The 18,744-nt window shown below is 35.4% G+C and overlaps 1 protein-coding gene across 1 annotated transcript; it reads left to right on the top strand.

Moving 5' to 3' along the window:
• The first annotated feature begins 826 nt into the window (after nucleotides 1-826).
• LOC125043733 lies at nucleotides 827-16,108 on the top strand. Its single transcript, XM_047639981.1, has 5 exons — nucleotides 827-944; nucleotides 5,887-8,424; nucleotides 8,638-8,739; nucleotides 10,798-10,977; nucleotides 15,022-16,108. The coding sequence occupies exons 2-5, from the start codon at nucleotides 5,935-5,937 to the stop codon at nucleotides 15,100-15,102; spliced, it is 2,853 nt and encodes a 950-aa protein (XP_047495937.1). The 5' UTR covers nucleotides 827-944; nucleotides 5,887-5,934; the 3' UTR covers nucleotides 15,103-16,108.
• Nucleotides 16,109-18,744: the final 2,636 nt, after the last annotated feature.

Below are 18,744 nucleotides of genomic sequence, written 5' to 3'. Positions count from 1 at the left end.
AATAATGATAATTATAATAATAATGATAACAATAATAAAAATGATAATAATAATAATAATAATACCAATAATAATAATTATAATATTAATAATAATAATGATAAAAGTAATAATGATAATAATAATAATTAAGATAATAATAATAATAATAATAATAATAATAATAATAATAATAATAATAATAATAATGGTAAATAATGATAATGATAATAATAATGATAACAATAATAAAAATAATGACAATAATAACAATAATAATAATGATGATGATAATAATAATAATAATGATAATAATAATAATGATGATAATAATAAAAATAATAATAATAATGATAATAATAATATTAATGATAATAATAATAATGATAATAATAATATTAATTATAATAATACTAATGATAATAATAATAATAATAATAATAATGATACTACTAATAATTATAATACATAGTGGTAATAATAATAAAAGATAATAATGGTAATATAAGAAATAATGAAAACAGCAACAACAAAACAACCACAACAACAATAGTAATAATGATAATATTTTTTATTATGATGATAATGATGATAGAGAGAGGCAGACAGACAGAGATAATCATATCATATTATGAATCAAAATCAAAGACATACTCTCAATGCCTTTATTCAACACGAATAAAAAAATCAAGGCATACTCTCAATACCTTTCTTCAAAACGAATCAAAAGAAATATCAAGGCATACTCCCAATCAAAGACTTTGCTCCCAATGCCTTCATTCAAAACGCCTCCGCCACGACCAGCTAGCGCGCGAGCCTCACGCACCCGGGCCACGCATGCGCAGAGGCCGCCGCTCGCCAGCACCACAACATTCGAAAACGGTGAGGCTGGAGGAAACGTTTGTCTGTGCTTTCTTTACTGGATTTATGGCTTTTCCACGCGGGGAAATGCGGCAGTGAGTGAGGTAAGATCGTGTTGGTGTATTGGAGTTTAGTGTGAGTGGAACGTTAAGGTGGAAATGAGCTTAATTGATGTTATAGGAACGTTTATTTTTACCAGAGTGACAATTCTTTGACCTCGAGATTCTGTGCAAGTAAATTCGTAATAGTTTGAAATAATCAGTATGATGGATTTAAAGGTTTCTTTCTTATTCCCATTCTGTTCCTCCGACCAATGACAGTAAATGTAGTCGCTTGTTATTTTGATTTTAGCTGAAACTAATAGTTTTAACAGGTGGCTTATAATACTCGTTCGAGAAATTCCTCATAATGGGTTTACGTCATAAGGTCTATGTAAGTATAATATGTCCTTATATATACCTTGGGTAATACGGTATGGTATTACTCAGGGCATATATTTACCTGGATTAGTTTTGACGAGTTGATTCACTGTGGTGCTGAATTACAGTATTTTTGGGGGGGAAAGTGGAGTGAAACTGTATAATTAGTAGATGCTAGTCCTATATGCAAATTTAAATCTGCATGGGGAAAGAGCTATAACTGAAAGATTTTGAATTATATGCTCAACAAAATGTAATTTGGTGAATGATCAAAAGGCTTTCGCATAACTGGTCATAATGACAGTGATATCGATGGATTTCTCTCACTGTCAGTCACCCACACACATTGAAATTACGCCATGGAACCCTCACCCCAATTCACTGATAGCAGTGGAAGGCATAAACAGTAACATGGAAGTTGGAGGACAAAATATGAATAATTTATACATATATATATATATATATATATACACATATAAGTTGAATCCAGTCATTTATGTCACATGCTTGGAGAAGTTATATCATTGTTATTTATACCTGATCTTCATATAGCATTAAATGGTATTCACTAATGAGCAATTAGGTAGACATTCACAAGCAGGTTTTAAAACTCAGAGGGGTTGCTGAACTATATATACATCCTCTACTAAAATGATAGCTACTCTGTTGAGTTAGAGGCTGGAAAACACAAGCAAACAGAATGCACAAAAAGACACTAATATATGAATGTTTTGTGCCTGGCAGCTCTTTACTATAGAGAGTTAAGAACTTTCACCAAAATATATTAGCACAACATTTTCATTCAGAATTCAGGGATTTAATTCCAGAAATAATAAGCTAACTTCAACTTTTTCTTTTTAGCTTTCATTGTTTTGCTATGTTTTTATAAGCATATCATGTTAAAGTTTAACAAAGCAGGAAGAAATTGACCCAAAGATTTATTCTTTCATATCAAGTGTTGGTAAATATTTGGTTCATAACAACAAGACCCATAGACAAGATTTAGAATTCCTAATATAGTTTCACGTGACCTATGGGATTTGGGTGGGGAAAGGGAGACAAAATATAAAATGTATTTGATTTCTGCCTAATATAAAAACAAACTGTAGACCATATGATTTTGTTGTATGCATAGTGATTGCAGGTCAGCATTCTTCTTCCTCATACGAGAGCATGTGCTTCCAAAGTAGTTCTCGACTACTTGCCCAAAAGTGTGTTGGTTAATTATTTTGTTAGTTTAAACTTTCATCTGTAACTTATATCATCAATATGTTCACGTTAAAGTGTCATAATTTTGTGCATTTACATAAACATATCAAAGTTTTTGTTATAGATTGAAGTTTAAACTAACATAACATCAAATAAACATTTTTAGGCAGTTAGTCTTAGAACATCTTTGGAAGCACATAGGCCATATAGTCTGGCAAGATAGAGTTTGGACTGGTTACTTGTTAGATGATAAACCTTTTGGGTGCATTGTCATTGCATATCCCACATTGTCATTGTACTGTACTTAAACCAATATGGCAATCATACATCTTCACTGTACAAGAATCAGTTCAGAACTGTTGATTACAATACCCTGAACAATAAGCAACACAAAACAATTGTTGCTTATGAGTGGTCTGTTGATTTAACGTGTTTTAATTGTATGTCTTGTGTAGGTGCATTGAATGTCCAGGAAGCAGGTTTTCATAACAAGTGTTACTTTTGTTCTATACAAGTTCATTAAAATAAATTTCATATCAATTGATGTGAAAGATGAAAGTTGAAAGAGATGCTGCAATGTCTATGTCAGATAACTTTTTAATTTAAATTTTGTGCAGGAAGTGTCACAGTTGACGAGTCTGGTCCAGTTGGTCATTGTTTGTCCTGGTTGTTACATTAGTTGTTATAAACCATTTTTTATATAATACTCCTTTAGGTTGTAATATGTAGCTGCATTGCTGCCTATTCTTGTAGTAACTTTGGAATTCCTAAATGAACAAGATAAGTGTGACTGGCTTGAATCACTTTATATTGAGATAAACATACCACAAAGAATTTTGCTATAACATTAGGATCTTTCCTTCAATGCTCTAGGGCAGTAGTTCCCAATCTTTATCCAATTCATTCACAGCTCTTGTGATGTCAGGCATTCCACGTATGGTTTTCCTAACAGTATATTTTCAACAATCTATGCAAGCTTTCTTTATCAAATTGTAATACCCTATTGCTTGAAGATATGGTTTCATAGTGTATTTTAGATAATAACATTCAAGAACACTTAATAAAATGGCATGCAATATCTTTTCTCTTCAAGTTTCATGACCTCCCTGGTAACTGTCTGCAACTCCTTTGGTTGTCACGACTCAGCGGATGGGAACCATTGCTCTAAGGAGTATCTTGCCCATGCACTACCCCAATATTTGGTATACAAACATCTGCTGTAACTACTGTGATATGGCATAGCAAGATCAGGCTAGGGTAAACTTCATTATATCATAATAACACCTTCAATAAGGGTGAGATCCTAAGGGACATGATTAACATAAAGATTGTTCTTACTAGACTCTCATGATGTGTAAAGGGAAATTGATGTCCAGTTAATTGTCTTCCTTAAAAAAAAGATACAATGAAAATTAGGTTCAGGTACACTTTTCCAGAATGTTCTTATTTATTACTCAGATATTTATAGGTATAGTAATGCCACCTGAAACTCATTTTATTTGGAGAGGAGATGAAAATATTTATGTAACAAATTTAATGCCATATCCAAGTGGACTAGAGCCCATGTTCAAAGGGGGATGTATACCGAGCTGCTGTTTCCTTTCCACCCAGAGTTGGTTGACAGCTGATTTGACTTGCTAACTGCAAAAAAGGACTGCATTTATAAAGCCAATGCTCTACCCCAGATTGTTACAGTCTATTGGTTCAAATATTGCCTTTATTATTGACATGAAACTTATATAAAGATTTGCCATTTTCATAATGCTATGATTAAAACAACTCGTCTAGTGTTGTGTCATAGCTTAGAGGAAAAGGGAGCATGATAGAATAACTCATTCTTTGTTCATTTTGCAAGAATTTTGGTGTTTTATGCCAGGGAAATTATTTTTTAAACCTGTTGGATCCAGGTGCCAAAATCCAGGCATTAACTCTCCTGGATGTGTGGCTTGTAGGCCTGGCCAACACAAGCACTCTTGACCTTTGTCAAGACTCCTTGCCACTTCATTGGAATGTTATTGTCTCAGAAGTGTTTTTTGCGTTTCACCATTTTCCAATGTCTATCTGTCATTTGATATGCTGTATAAAGATGGTTATAGACTGTTTCCCTTGCACAGCATCCATAAGATCCACATCATATCTCTAGGTAGTCTACGACTCTGCAGTAACAATACCATAAACAGTGTTTTGTTATGTGTGTAATTTTGATATTTTAAAATTCAGATTTCTTTAGTACCCATTGTGATGCCAGTCATAACAGGCAGGAATAGGATCATTAGCATGGAATTAGTGTGCTTCCCAGAGCTGGTGCTCTTCCAGCCATGACTCACGGATGGTACATCCCCCCCTTATTTACTTGTTGAAATAACGTGAAAGCCCCTTCCTTAAATTGTCCTCCAAAGACTTTGTGCACTGGTGGTGAGTCTTGTCTTGGTGGCCTTTGGCTGGAATTATCATGACAACACATTACTGTCACCCCAGCTCTTGGCCAAAATTTCCCATGATGGTATTATCTCGTCACCTGGATCGAAATGGGTCAAAATGAAAATATTTACTGAGACCATCTAACAAAAATTGACAAGTAACAGAAGAAGAACTGATGTATGATATACCCACATCAGAAATTGGCATTCTTTATGGTAGGGTTCTTGTATTTTGGATTTTTTCTAATTTAAAGAGTCTTAGTATGGCAGATTTACTGAATTTACTTGTCCAAGTTTTGTTATGACTGTAAATATAGTAGTTGGAAGGATAATTACACTGGGAAGAAATCTTCAGTTTACAGCAAAATTCCAATATGTTGCTGTGAAATACTGGTGTGGAAACACTTTGTCTGTTCTGTTTTTGTGTTGATGGAGAACTGTTCTGCAGTTTTACCAGAAGTGCATTTTCTTATTAGGAATTAGATACAATATGGATACTTTAATTAGTATAATGTATTCTTTGACTAACTTTAAAGACTTGTTAGAAACTGACTTTCTAGTAACAGTAATGTTAGTCAAGTGATTACCATAGTTGTCATATATATGTTTATTATAAGGACCTGTAGTACTATAGTTTTTTTTTCATAATTAATTTGGCTGTATTTGCAGTGGTATAGGAACAACAGCAGTAAAAAAGAAATTATTGATAAGAAAAAATACAAACATACAACGACTCAAATAATACTCTATAATTTGTCCCTTATTCATATCTAAAGAAAACCTAAATAACAGCAAATAAATTCATTGATTCCCAAAATTAGCATATATTTTTTTTCTTTGTTTAACCCTTCCCTGTAATAAATTCATGAGAATAGACAGTGAACTTCACAGGAGTTAAAACTAGACATTATATTTCTTAATGTTTGCAGTTAGTAGGGAAAATCTTTATGCAAGAGATAATGTGGTTAAGCCTCTCAAGCACAAAGTTTTTGTTTCAGATTCTGTGGCAGATTTTCTCTTCTAGTGGGACCTGCAAGTGACTCATCATGGCTCCAGCCCAAAGACGAGGGCAGTCAGCCCCCACACCAAAGGCAGTAAGGTCTCCTGTTCTTCAGAGGAAGGTTTTATCCCAGCTGAGGTCCGGTGGAAGGACACCTCAATCTCTTGCCAAAAAATTAGAGGCAAATCTGGTCTCAGGAACCCCATCATCCCCTATTATTGGTCGCAGGAAGCCTCTAGTTTCAAGAGTGGAACCGCAAGACAAAGAAAACAAAAATATTTTAAGAGAAAAGAATGCTGTACAGAATCCTTTATCATCCCCCTTGAGGGAGAAGAATAATATTATGCACAGCAGTACCGTTGGAAAGAAATCAAATGCTGAATCACAAAGACTGGCTAAAAGGAAGCTTGAAGGCAGTGAAGTGAATGTGGATAAGGAGAATGTTACGGAAACTCCAGTAAGGAAATCCACAAGAGGGAAGAAGATACAGGAATCCCATGTAGAGAAACTGGAGAAAAAAGACAGCAAGAGCAAGGAGCAAAATATGGCAGAAGGCAAAAAGATAATAACTAAAAGGAGAGGAAGAAAAGAAATGGAAAAGGATTCTTCACCTAATTCAGCCACAGAAGGAGCTGCAGATCAGATCCCAGAGCCAGATAACAAAATCGTAAATTCGGAGCCTTCATCTCGACGTTCCGCCAGGATGAGAGCAACACAAGAAAAATCATCAGAAAAGGAAACTGTTCCCAAAGTTGATAAAGAAAATAAAGGGAAAACTAGAGGCCCTAGGCCTATTGGAAAAGCAACAAAGTCTGTGGTTGAGGAAACTGTTCATGAGAGTAAAAAAGAGATTGTTATTCAAACTCAAGTGAAGAGATCAAGAAAGACAAAGGCAGATGAAAACTCAGATGCAAACAAAGCCTCCCCCAGTACCTCGGAAGAAAGTGTCAACAAACTCGGAAGTAAAACAGTAACTAAAGGCACACATACAGCAGTTAAAAAAGGCAAACTCAGACAAAATATTGATGAAAGCAGAACACAAGAAGATGAGGTATCACCAGTGAATAAAAGAACAAAAGGAAGAAAGCTTCAGCCAGGAAAAAATGTAACTTCCCCTCCAGTAAAGGGTAAAAAAATCCTTTCAGAAACACCCTCCCAGTCCAAGAAAATAACAAAAGTCATGAAGAAACCTTTGGGAACTTCAGGCCTCATTCCTGCTGTCAAAGCTGCAGAATCTCCAAATGAATCATTAATATCAAGCAAACCCAAATTGCCGATCTGGAATACAGGGAGGAAAATAATTAAGACACCAGCAGAGAGGAAAATAATTAAGACACCAGCAGAGAGGAAAAGAAGATCTTTAAGGATTGGAGGAGATGTCTTTGAGTTTACTTTCAATTCTGATGAAGAAGGAGTAAAAAAGAAATCCAGAACAAAGAGGACGAGGCGCATTAAGCGAGAAAAACCTAAACCCAGAACAAAGCCAACACTTCTAACCACTGACCTGAGTTGGCAGACGAGCATTCTAGCACCCAAATCTCGTAGACCTGTGGGTGAGGAGTCAACAAGGGTAAGTGGGAAGGAGTCCATGAGAGAGGATGGAAATGAAAATACTAGGAGTAGAGAGAATGAGAAGGCAAGAGGCAATGAATCAGAAAGAACAAATGTTGCAGTAGAGTATGATTATGATGATTTTTTTGATACACATGATACTGAAGATGTATTTGAAGGATTTGAAGGAGAAACTGCAAGTTCATTTGTACCTGGTCCAGAGGGTTCTCTGGCAACTATGCCAATGGTATCAGCAAGTACATTACCTACTCCAGCCATATCAAAGCACATGTCCAAATATATTGGAGGCTCTTCAACTCCGAGAGTAGAGAATATGGTGTCTTTGACTATTAACGAACCGCTGCCACCCAAGGAGGTCAAAGAAGATATTGCTGTGTGTTTTGGTTTTGATGATGAAAGTGAGGTTGAGGAAAGTGGATTAAATCTTTCTCCGGTCCAGAGATCAGGCCAAAATTCACAACTCCAAATCACAAATATGACAGATAGCTTTACATCATATTGCCAGCCACCCAATCAGTCTTTTGTCATGCCCTCCCGTTTTTCCTGGAGTCGCCTTCGTCCTGGTGCAAAAAGTTATTCATCCATAAATTGTTCAGCTAGCATGATAGCGCATGGCCGCAGCACATCCACAATGTCTGTTTCACAAATGTCCAATGTAAGTCAGAACTCAACAAGATCAAGAGTTGGGAAAAGTTCAAACAGATCCAAGACTGTTGTCAAAAAGCCTACTGAAACTAGTATCAGCAGACCCAAAAGACAAGTTAACACAAAGAGAAAAGAAGACAATGAGGAGGAGACAGTAGGAAATGTGTCGCTTCTTTTTGAAGAGGAAGAGGGTACAGAGCGCCAGCTAACACTGGATGAGATGTTGCTTAATCAGGTCCCACAGAAAGAGCAGTTATCATCATCTGGCCAAGAAAATGTCAGGCAGCTAGGAAATTCCCCCGAAAAATCATTTTCTAAGGTATTTTTAAGAAACAAAATATTTTAGATTGCTTTCCAGTATAAACTATATATTGTAAAAAGTTAATGAAAATCCATATTGTCAACATTGGTATTATATTTATTATCATAGAATAAATACAAAAGTGGTAAGTTTCCTGACATAGCATACAAGTATATCTCAAAGTCAGGTGTGTATTCATCAGCCTTATTTATCAGAATTCTTGTATTACAGCCAGCAAGAAAATCATATGACAGAGGAGTCTTGGAAGAAATTAGAAAGAAATTTGTAAAAGAATATAGAGGAGGGAATATAACAACAGAAACAGAGGATGAGGTAAGTTTTTGAATAATATAAGAAATATAAATACATAAACAAGAAAGTGTTTCATCAAAATGTAGAAATTTTCAAGATTTTTAGTCTGTCTTCACCCCCCTAATCCCTTGCTCGTTGCTATTGTGGGGGGCTTAGAAAATGTAGACCGGTGCCCAATGCAGGGGATCACCGACCCCCCCCACCTTCGACCTCAGCCCTTGCCTCAGCTAATTTTGCATGGTCTTTTCCTTCCCCTGAGGCTTTGTGTCAGTCATGAACTGCCTCTGGGAGCCATGCTGCCTCTCCTTTGACCTCAGCTCTGACCTTTCTTCAATGTTTGCTGTTGACTATCCATTCTAAATCATCCACCCAGGTCTTCATAATACACCCCTTCCTCTCTCCCAACATCCTCCACTCCATCTCCTACTGTACATTCATCTTCATTCTCCATCCCCCTTATTACTACTCTTCATCCTTGTTGTCCTACTGCCAACAGTACTACCTCTCTCCTTACCACGCTGTCTTCCTCCTGCCCTTGACCTTCTACTGCTTCCATGTCTGTAAACCTTTTGAGTACCCTTTTGGCCCAACCACTTGGGATTGATTCTTTGTGATTCCCCCTACAGCCCAAGCTTGCATACTCTCTGCCCTGACTGATCTCACTGGCAAACCTCTTCCAGCCCACCCTCACTCCTCCCATGCTACTTTAACAGAACTGTTTCCGTCTCCCTGACTGTTTGTCTTGTGTATGACAAGGAATGGTCAGACTGTATAAATGACTTGCTCGCATGCTTTGTTGACTATGATGCAGTAACAGTGTAGTGCTACACTATTCCTCCCAAACTAGGCCTCACTCTCAGCATCTTCCCCAGTATCTCCTCCCTCTACCCCAAACCATCATATCTCTACTCCCTCTCTCCCTCAGTCAAATTCGAGTCTAAATCCAGATACTCCAATATCTACTTCCCCATTGCTTACCCCTCCTCTCACTCTACCTGTCGTACCAGGCAATCTAAATGTTCCACCCTATCTTCTCCTACCACATCCTCTCCTGCACCCACCTCTCCGTCTGCTCTTCAGACATCTGTTTCTTCTACAGTGTTACTCTCCCTTCCCCTGACACACTCTCCATTTGATCTAATTACCTTTCACCCTTTCTCCTTTTACAAATCCCCACTGTATACCATTTGCTCCCCCTCTACCCTTTTCACTACCATTCTATCCTATAGAGTTTTACAACCTTATCCCAATCGTTAATTAATTTCCACCCTTTTTGCCACACTACTTTACCATAGTGCTGTATGCCATTTCATGTCTAGCACATTTATTTTTTCTAACCATTAGCCATTGTCTGTCTTCACAATTCTTAAGTACATCTGTGGATATTCCTTTTTTTTATGAACATTTACAAGCTGAAAATCTTTTATACCATTTATATTTTCCTTTTTCTTAGTTCAGACCCCTCCAGGTATATACAACAGTTATTTTTTTTTAACTTTTTATTTCTTTGCCTTTTTCAGTAGATTCTTGAAACCCTGGGAACAGAAGTTTCTATTTCTTTATATTTACATCACCTCCTCTGTCTATCTAACTCTTTTTTGGTTATTTACTCTTGGTAACCCCTTTATAAATTCAGGTACCATTTTTCTATAGGTCTATTCCCTTAAACTTTGCAAGGACAAATTATTATTGTTCTGTAATATTGCTTTTACTATGATGGTGATTATTATTGTTATAACTATTATAATAATATTAATATTATTATTGTGATGATGATTATAGTGATGATGCTTACATTACTACTAATATTATTTTAAGAAATTATTATTTTGTATAGACACTGCAGTGGAACTAGTATTGCAAGCAAGTTCTTATATCATTTTTATAATAGATATAACTTGTAAAATGCTGATCTGTCCTGTCTATGAATTTATATATAAATATTATAAGCCATTTTCAGATTTCCAAATAACCAAATCCAGGATTATAGAAAATGTATTTTTTTTACTGGTATTCACCATCTTTAAAAAAAAAATCCTATATTAGTTAAACAGCTTAGTAATGATTTCTGTCTCACAGGATACCTCTCCTGAGAAGCCTAAGAGAAAGAAGAAGCCTCAGACAAAGAGGGCACCCAAGAAGATCAAGAAGGCAGCTGCTAACAGTTCGCAGTCAACCAACGACTCCTCGTTCTCAGACACATTCACTTCTGGTAAAGGAAAGGCCGTGAAGAAGAAGAAGAAAGTGAACAGTGTATTTGTAAGTATTTTGTTCTTTGTTGAGGGTGAATTGTTTACATCTTGAGGCAGGTCTAAAATGCAGGCAGTGAGGTATGTTAGTTGAATATATACCACATATAGCTGTACACTGAAGATCATATGAATTTGCCAAATTCTCCTCCACCTCCTTTTTTTTTATTTTTTTATTTAAACCATTGTTATGCATCAGAATTGTGCACAAATTGTGAGTTTTTCTTCACAAATTAAATGTTTCATTTTGAGTCATAGTTCATAGTCAGTAACAGTAATAGAAACATGTGATATAAAATCCTTGCTTTTTTTAACGCAAAGATACAAATGTAAAATATATTGGAATACAAATATTGACGTATGTTATCAGCATGCAATCTTTTCCCCTCAGAATTCTTTTGCTGGTAATTGTTTATTTAACCCAATGCTTCTGGATTGGCCAAAATATCAAAAGGCCTTAACTCCAGGATATGCATATACCTGGCATTATGTCTGATTAACTGGTGTGGGTAAATGGCAGGCTTGTTTTTTATGCAGTATATGCACCAATAAAACCTAGCAATGTGAGGCCTCATTGCTTTTTTGTAGCAGATATTCCCATCACAGCATTTAGGAAGAAAGTCTAACATTAGACTAAGATGTTAATAAAATGTGTCTCCAGCACCATGTACATGTCACTAGGAGGCAATGAGATATAGTTACACAGACTGGCCTAGTTTGTTATAGACATGATATGGCTTTTCACAATCATGTAATATAGTTTAAAATTTGTTCTGGGATTGTTTTTTTTTTTTAGGAATGATGATAAGAAAAAGTTACTTGATACAAATTCAATAGCACGAACTAAGCTTAACATGCAAGTAAATTTAACCTAATGGTCTTGGATGGCATGAGATGTCCACTGTAATTTTAGTTAATTAATTTTGTTTACACAGAGAAGACTCCACAAGGGCTTAATAACAATTTTGATAACATTATAATAATAATAATTTCAGTAATAATATTAACAGTATCAATATTAATAGCATTGGAACAAAGATGTTTTCCCAAAAATTCAAGGATTGGAAAACCTAATTGACTCCTTGGTGTGTGAGCACTTGTTGAGCCATCTGCATGCAACATGATTCACAAAAATAAAACTACAGAGAACAGTACATAAACCCAGCTGGGGGATAAAAGTGAAAAAGAAAAGTAGAGATCTCAGATTACAATTATATATACTTATTTTGTTGTGCGTTCAGTAGTATATTAAGGCAAACTACATTCACAAGAAAGCAAGAAAATGGTACGTGAAGCTGGGTGATCATTACTTATATTTATCAACCCCATATCAGCAGGAAAATGTGTTCACTGTTTTGTTTTGTGAAATGTCTCTTTATATAGATGGCTCCATAAGTGCTGAGCCACAAAGTTAATTAGTAGACCTTGTGACCTCACCCGAGTGTGCAGGATTTTTTAATATATTTATTTATTTATTTATTTTGTACTATTATTGTTTTTTTACTAATGCTATCAATATCAATATTATTATTATTATAGACATCATAATTAATATAATGTTATTAACATTACTAACAGCAATATAAAATACCAAAACATATTTCCAAAAATCAAGGTAAAGGATAAACAGGTGAGATAGGTAGTAGGTCTTTTGGTGACTGTATCTCGTGGAGCCATCTATGTGTAAAGACAACAAACTAAACTCTCAATGAGCATGGCGTATCTGTTATATGCCATCCTCAGCAGCGTTGGGTTAACTCAAAGGCAGCACATGACTGGATTTGGGTGAGCGTTATTCTTTCTTGTCTTTTCTTGTGGAATTGATCTCAGAGTTGAATTAAATATGGCGAGTAAATAAGACCCCCCCCCCCCCAGGCTAGAAGAGAATAATAAAAGTGAATAAATGATACAAGTAGAAAAGCAGTTTAGACCAACTATATTGGTAGGGGAAAGAGAGGGAAGCCAACAGTGCAGTGGAAGGTATGGTGCACTTGCCTCACTATTGCCTATGCTTTTGGATGAAGAAATTGGTCTTTTTATCATCTCTTTGAATTTTAATGTGAAAGCTTGCAGTGTGATACTAGAATAGCTGGTTGATATGAAGCAAGTTATAGTTAACCCAATGTTGCCGGGAAAATGCTGTGCCCATTTTAGAATTTTTTGTGAAATGATTGATGGCTCTGCAAATGCTTAGCCACAAAGGGGGTAGTTAGTAGACCTTGTGAACTTTATTATTGTCATAATTACTATAATGACAATAATAAGTAATCACCAATATTTTAGATAATGCAAAAGTATCTTGTGTGCTAGGAAGACTGGAATAAGTGAAAAGCAACAGAGCAACACGAAGTAAAAATAATAATAAAAAGTGAAAAAAAGAACTAATAACCTTAAAATTGTAACATGATATTTAGCAAATTGTTATGTACAAAGTATAACCTAATTAAGACAGTAGGTGCAACTTTAAGCCATGGTGAATACTCCCTTTAAGGCATGTCCAGATGGGGGAATGATTGGTGGACATGCCTGAGAAATGTTATAGGTAAGCAAGCTACTGGCTAAACAATAGATTTGTGAGTAGCAATTTGCCCACCTTGGATATCACTTCTTGGGAATACATGGTAATCAGGCTTGCTTCTTTGGACTTGTCTCAAGATTCAGGTTAGGGAGAGTTGTAATTTGAGAAAATGAATTTAGATAGACAAATAGAAAAAAAAATTCCCCATTGCGTGTAAATATATTTAACCATTTGGTTGCAGTTTAATGTACGGTACTGTCCAATGTGTTTTTTTGTGTGAATTTTGTTGCATATACATGGATCCACAGAGGTTTAGTCACCAAATGAGTCAGTAGGTGCTAGTAACCTCAACAGGTTTTCGTTGAATTTGTAGGAAAATGTTTTTTTCTCGAGTTGGATCCAGGCGTTAGGTTTATTTGAGTAATGATGCTAGGGTGTGTGATTTGCAGGCTTCGTTCACATGAACATTTGTATGTGGTGTCAAGACTCCTTTGCCTCCTCTTTGGAATGTAGTCATCTCTTTTTCTGAACAAGTGCTTTTTGCTTTTTTGTCATTTTTTGATGTCTATCTGTCGTTTCATATGCTGTATCAAGATGGTAATAGAATGATTTCCTTGCCAGATTCCATCTTATCTCTCTAGTTAGTCTAACACTGTGCAATAACAATAGTAATAAGTAACAATTTGTTATTCCTATTAAATCTTGATATCTTCATATTATCCAGTTTTCTGTTACATATCTTATGCTGCCTATCATAATGGGCACGAATAAGATCTTGAACATGGAAATTGTGTCCTACCAGAAGCTGGTGCCCTTCCAGCCTGGCCGTTAGCTCAATATTTCAATATGCCATATTTTTGTCACCTGGGTTCCGAGCCAATTTTTTTTTATGATTGTGTATTCCCTTAACATGGCCCTCTGCCAAATTTTCATGTGACGGTCACGCTAGCCGGATCCAGTGGGGAAATATCAATGCTGCTATTATTATTATTGTTGTTGTTGTTGTTATTATTATTATTATTATTATTATTATTATTATTATTATTATTATTATTATTATTATTATTATTATTATTATTATTATTATTATTATTATTATTATTAATAATAATGATAATAATAATAGTAATTAATAATAATAATAATTATTATTATTATTATTATTATTATTATTATTATTATTATTATTATTATTATTATTATTATTATTATTATTATTATTATTATTATTATTATTGAAATAATATTTTTGTAATATTGAAATACTACTAATACAAAGAAAAGATAACCTACCTGAAAATCAAGGGAAAGGGTAAACAGAAGAGAGAGGTAGAAGTAATAATTGACTCCTTGGTGAGGTATCAGGTATTTCAGGAAATAACCTTGACCTTAGATTTTTGGCTTTGATAGGAAAGTGAGGACAACTCACTTGTTGAAGTATTGGCAGTGTATTTTAAATTAAAAGATATAATACAGAATAGTGCAGATTGTAGATGATTCTTGTGCTTGTACTAACTTTGTTATTGTCATTTTCAGGAGCGATCCTTGGAGGAATGGGCATCAGATTTAAATAGTCACTTCAGCGAAGTAGAAGATTGTGAGCTGGTGGTTTTGTAATCTGAAGCACGAAAAGAAGTTTTGCTTAATATAAGGGAATGATATGAAACACTAAATTTAGTGGTGTATCAATTTTGTGTTTGTATAAAAAAACCTTGATAGTAGTATTCATAGCTCTCATATTTTTTAACAGATGCTACTGTAATGTTTCTGTCAAATGTGCTTTAGGTTTTGTTGTTTTTCTTCATTAATGGTAAAAAGGACACAAAATCATTCTTGATTTGAGGCATTATGGTACCATTGTTTACATAGATGTACAAAGAGAAAGTTAGTTTTTCTTTTTATGCAGAATTAAGTGCTTGACCTGTTTTTAGGCTTTCATTATTTAATTGATAGTTCATTACATTTTATGTTATCAAAAATTCATGATCTCGGCTAATTCTCCTTAGCAGGATTTTTTCCCTATGCTTTTGTAGTTTTTAGATATTCCAGTTTGTTTCTGGTAGGGAGTATGTCATTCAGATTTAGAAATATCATCTTCCTAGGAATGAGCTGTATCTTAAACATTATATTAGGCTCCTTCTAACCTGTATTTTTTTATTGTACATACTTAACGTCATACATAAGCATAGGTATCTGGACTTCTTTTTGGGTTGCCTGCATGCAGTTCAGATCGGTAGCATATTGATAAGGAAATATCAAAAAAAGCATTGTACTTTCTGCAGGGAGTGTATACAGTAAACTATCTGAATGACTAAAGGTTTGTCAATGTCAGTAAATTAAGAGGTTGGTAAATATCATTGTATATTTCTGTTGTTTTGTTATGGAAAAGATATGCTAAAGTTTTTATTCACATTTGGAAAAATTATGAAAAAAAAAGTTTCTTATCTCCCTGGTGGAAGAACAAACTTGCTTCTGCTAAAGTGAAATAAATATTTTGTACCTGGTAAATATATGTAAAGTATATTAAAGAGTATTTTAAATATCCCAGTAGATAAGGTAATTTAAGGTACCTTATGTAATATTCTTAATTCAATAAAAAAATTAAGATGGAATTTAAAAGTAATATTTGGATTTTGAATTTATTCCCTTCGAAGTAACATTGAAGAATAAGAGTGTAGAATGTTTATTCATTATTGTTTATTAAATAAGGAATCTGTATAATTTCCCAGATATTATCATTAGTGTAAAGGGGGGTGGGGGTGGGGGTGGGGGTGGGTGGGTGCGTGTGTGTGCATGCTGGCGAGAGACTGGTACCAGTAGAGACTGCAAGTAGTTTTTATTTTAATTCCCTAGCAATAGAAGTAAGTGACTTTTTTTTTGGGTTAGGAATTTGAACTTGAAGGACAGCTTTCAAGTAACAAAGTTTTAAATTTCAAAGCAGTATGAAGTAGTACAGGGTAGTATTTTTATTAGTTAGTTCTGGTAAACTTTCCAAGTATACTTCTTTCATGTTTCTAAATCAATGCATATTATAAGTAAAGATAATATGGGATCTATTTGTTGAATACTTCAGTCTCATTGTTGACATCCAGAAAAATTGCTAAGTTTGAAGTCAGAAAAAGTGTTCATTGAAGCCTGATGTCACCCTCTTTTAGTATCTTTATTTTCATTCTTTGTTTTCATTTTGTGTTCTTGTACAAAATCTTGTATAAAAACTGACCTGAGAAAATGGAATTTTACTGGATGATATAGATAGATGGAACGGTAAATAATATGAATTGTCTTGTATTTTATTTAATTTATATTCATTTATATTCATTCAAAGCTCTGTCAAAAGATTACCACAAAGATATAATTGAAGTTATTATTATTTGATGGGATATTATCTCTGTTTCAGGACTTTTGCCTCTCAAATGCCTATTTATTCTTGTCTGATAAACTTACTATCATTCAGGAAATGGGTGATATGAATTAATATCAAGTTAGTTGTAGAGATTCAGGATAACTCAGAATTCTTTGAAATGCTAATCAAACAATGCAGAATACGAACCAAAAATAAGCTGTGTTCAAAGAAAAGAAGAAAAAGAAGAAAAAAAAGTACAGTAAACATGTAACGTGGTAGCTGGCGGTAAATGGGATTATTTTCTAGCAACGTTCCTGCTCAGGCCAAATCATTTCCAACCTGTTGCATCAAAGGGGTCTTGAACAAGATGCATGTTAATGAGCAAGAAGGAATATGGGTCACTAAGGAAAAAGGCTTGTTAATTTCGAATTTTATGTTTAAGATTATTATTATGTCACCACTTGATCCTCTCCACTCTTGATTATGGATGCCATATCTACTCCTCTCCCTCAACTTCTCTCCTTACCCATCTTGATACAATTTATCACTGTGGTCTTCGCTTAGCCCTAGGTGCCTTCTGCTCCTCTCCAGTTGAGAGCCTGTACACTGAATCAGGCATACCATCTCTCTCTCGACGCCGTGCCCTTCTCTCTCTCCGATGTTATGCTTGATTCCACCAACTTCCCCTCACTAAACTAAATATCCCACGATCCCTACTTCCTACCTTTGCTTCTTCTCCACGTTTACCTACTCCTTTCTCCACTCGCATGGATACCCTCCTCTCCCTTTCCCCTTTTCCCCATCTCCGACCCCTCCCGTTCTCTGTCCATTCAGTCCCTCCATGGCTTATACCTTGCCCCCATATTTGCTCCTCTGTCTTCCCTGACCCACCAAAATCAAATATTCCTCCTACTGTCATTCTCACCCATTTCCTTGACCATGCCTCCACTCATTCCTCCAGTATTCACGTCTACACTGACGGCTCCAAAACCACCTCCGGTGCTGGTTTTGCAGTAATCTTCCCAACTCGTACTTTCAAATACCCCCTCCCTCCTGAATCCAGTGTCCTTACTACAGAACTGTATGCACTCCTTTTTGCCTTAAAACACACATACTCACTCCCCTCTTCCTCTTTTACAATTTTTACTGACTCCCGTAACTCATTCACTCTCAAAGTCAATACACACGACCAACCCCCTTGTTTGTAAGATCCAGAACTGGTTGTTCTACCTGTCCACACATCATAAAATAATCAAATTTTGCTGGGTGCCCAGCCATGTTGGAATCCCCGGCAATGAACAAGCAGATACTCTAGCACGCTACGCTGCTATGTCCATATCAAATCAACCACGTTTCTCACATATCCCAGCCACGGAGTATTACCCACACTTTAAGACCTTCTTATATAATCGATGGCAATTTACATACTGTAAAACTATCAATCTCCTCCTGGTCAGCTCCATTCAATCGGAACAGACATTGGGAGACGGCTCTCGCCCACTTACGCATTGGCCACACCCGTCTAACACACTCCTATCTGATGTCACAATCCGATCCACCCCTATGTTCCTTATGTAATGTTCTTCTTTCAGTCCCACACATTCTATTGTCATGCCCACGTTTTGAAGCAGCCCGTACCTCTACTTTCCCCCACCTATCCTCCCTACATAGACATCCCAAACTATCAGACATCCTTACAGAATCACTTTCTGCTTTGACAACCTGTTTTCCTTCCTCAAACACATATATATCCTTCACCTAATCTAACTCCTTTACATTACCTCACCCGACCCTAACCCATTCACTCACCAATTCCTTAACCCAGCTTTAACAACTAATCACTAAACCAACCACCCTTCACTAACATTAACTATAGTGCTACATGACCTTAGATGTCTAGCACATTTATTTTGCTT

The sequence above is a fragment of the Penaeus chinensis genome, chromosome 34 (genome assembly GCF_019202785.1).
Source record: "Penaeus chinensis breed Huanghai No. 1 chromosome 34, ASM1920278v2, whole genome shotgun sequence".
Classification (NCBI taxonomy): domain Eukaryota; kingdom Metazoa; phylum Arthropoda; class Malacostraca; order Decapoda; family Penaeidae; genus Penaeus; species Penaeus chinensis.
The sequence above is the reverse complement of the archived record's forward strand: the minus strand, read 5'-3'. Positions and strand labels throughout refer to the sequence as shown.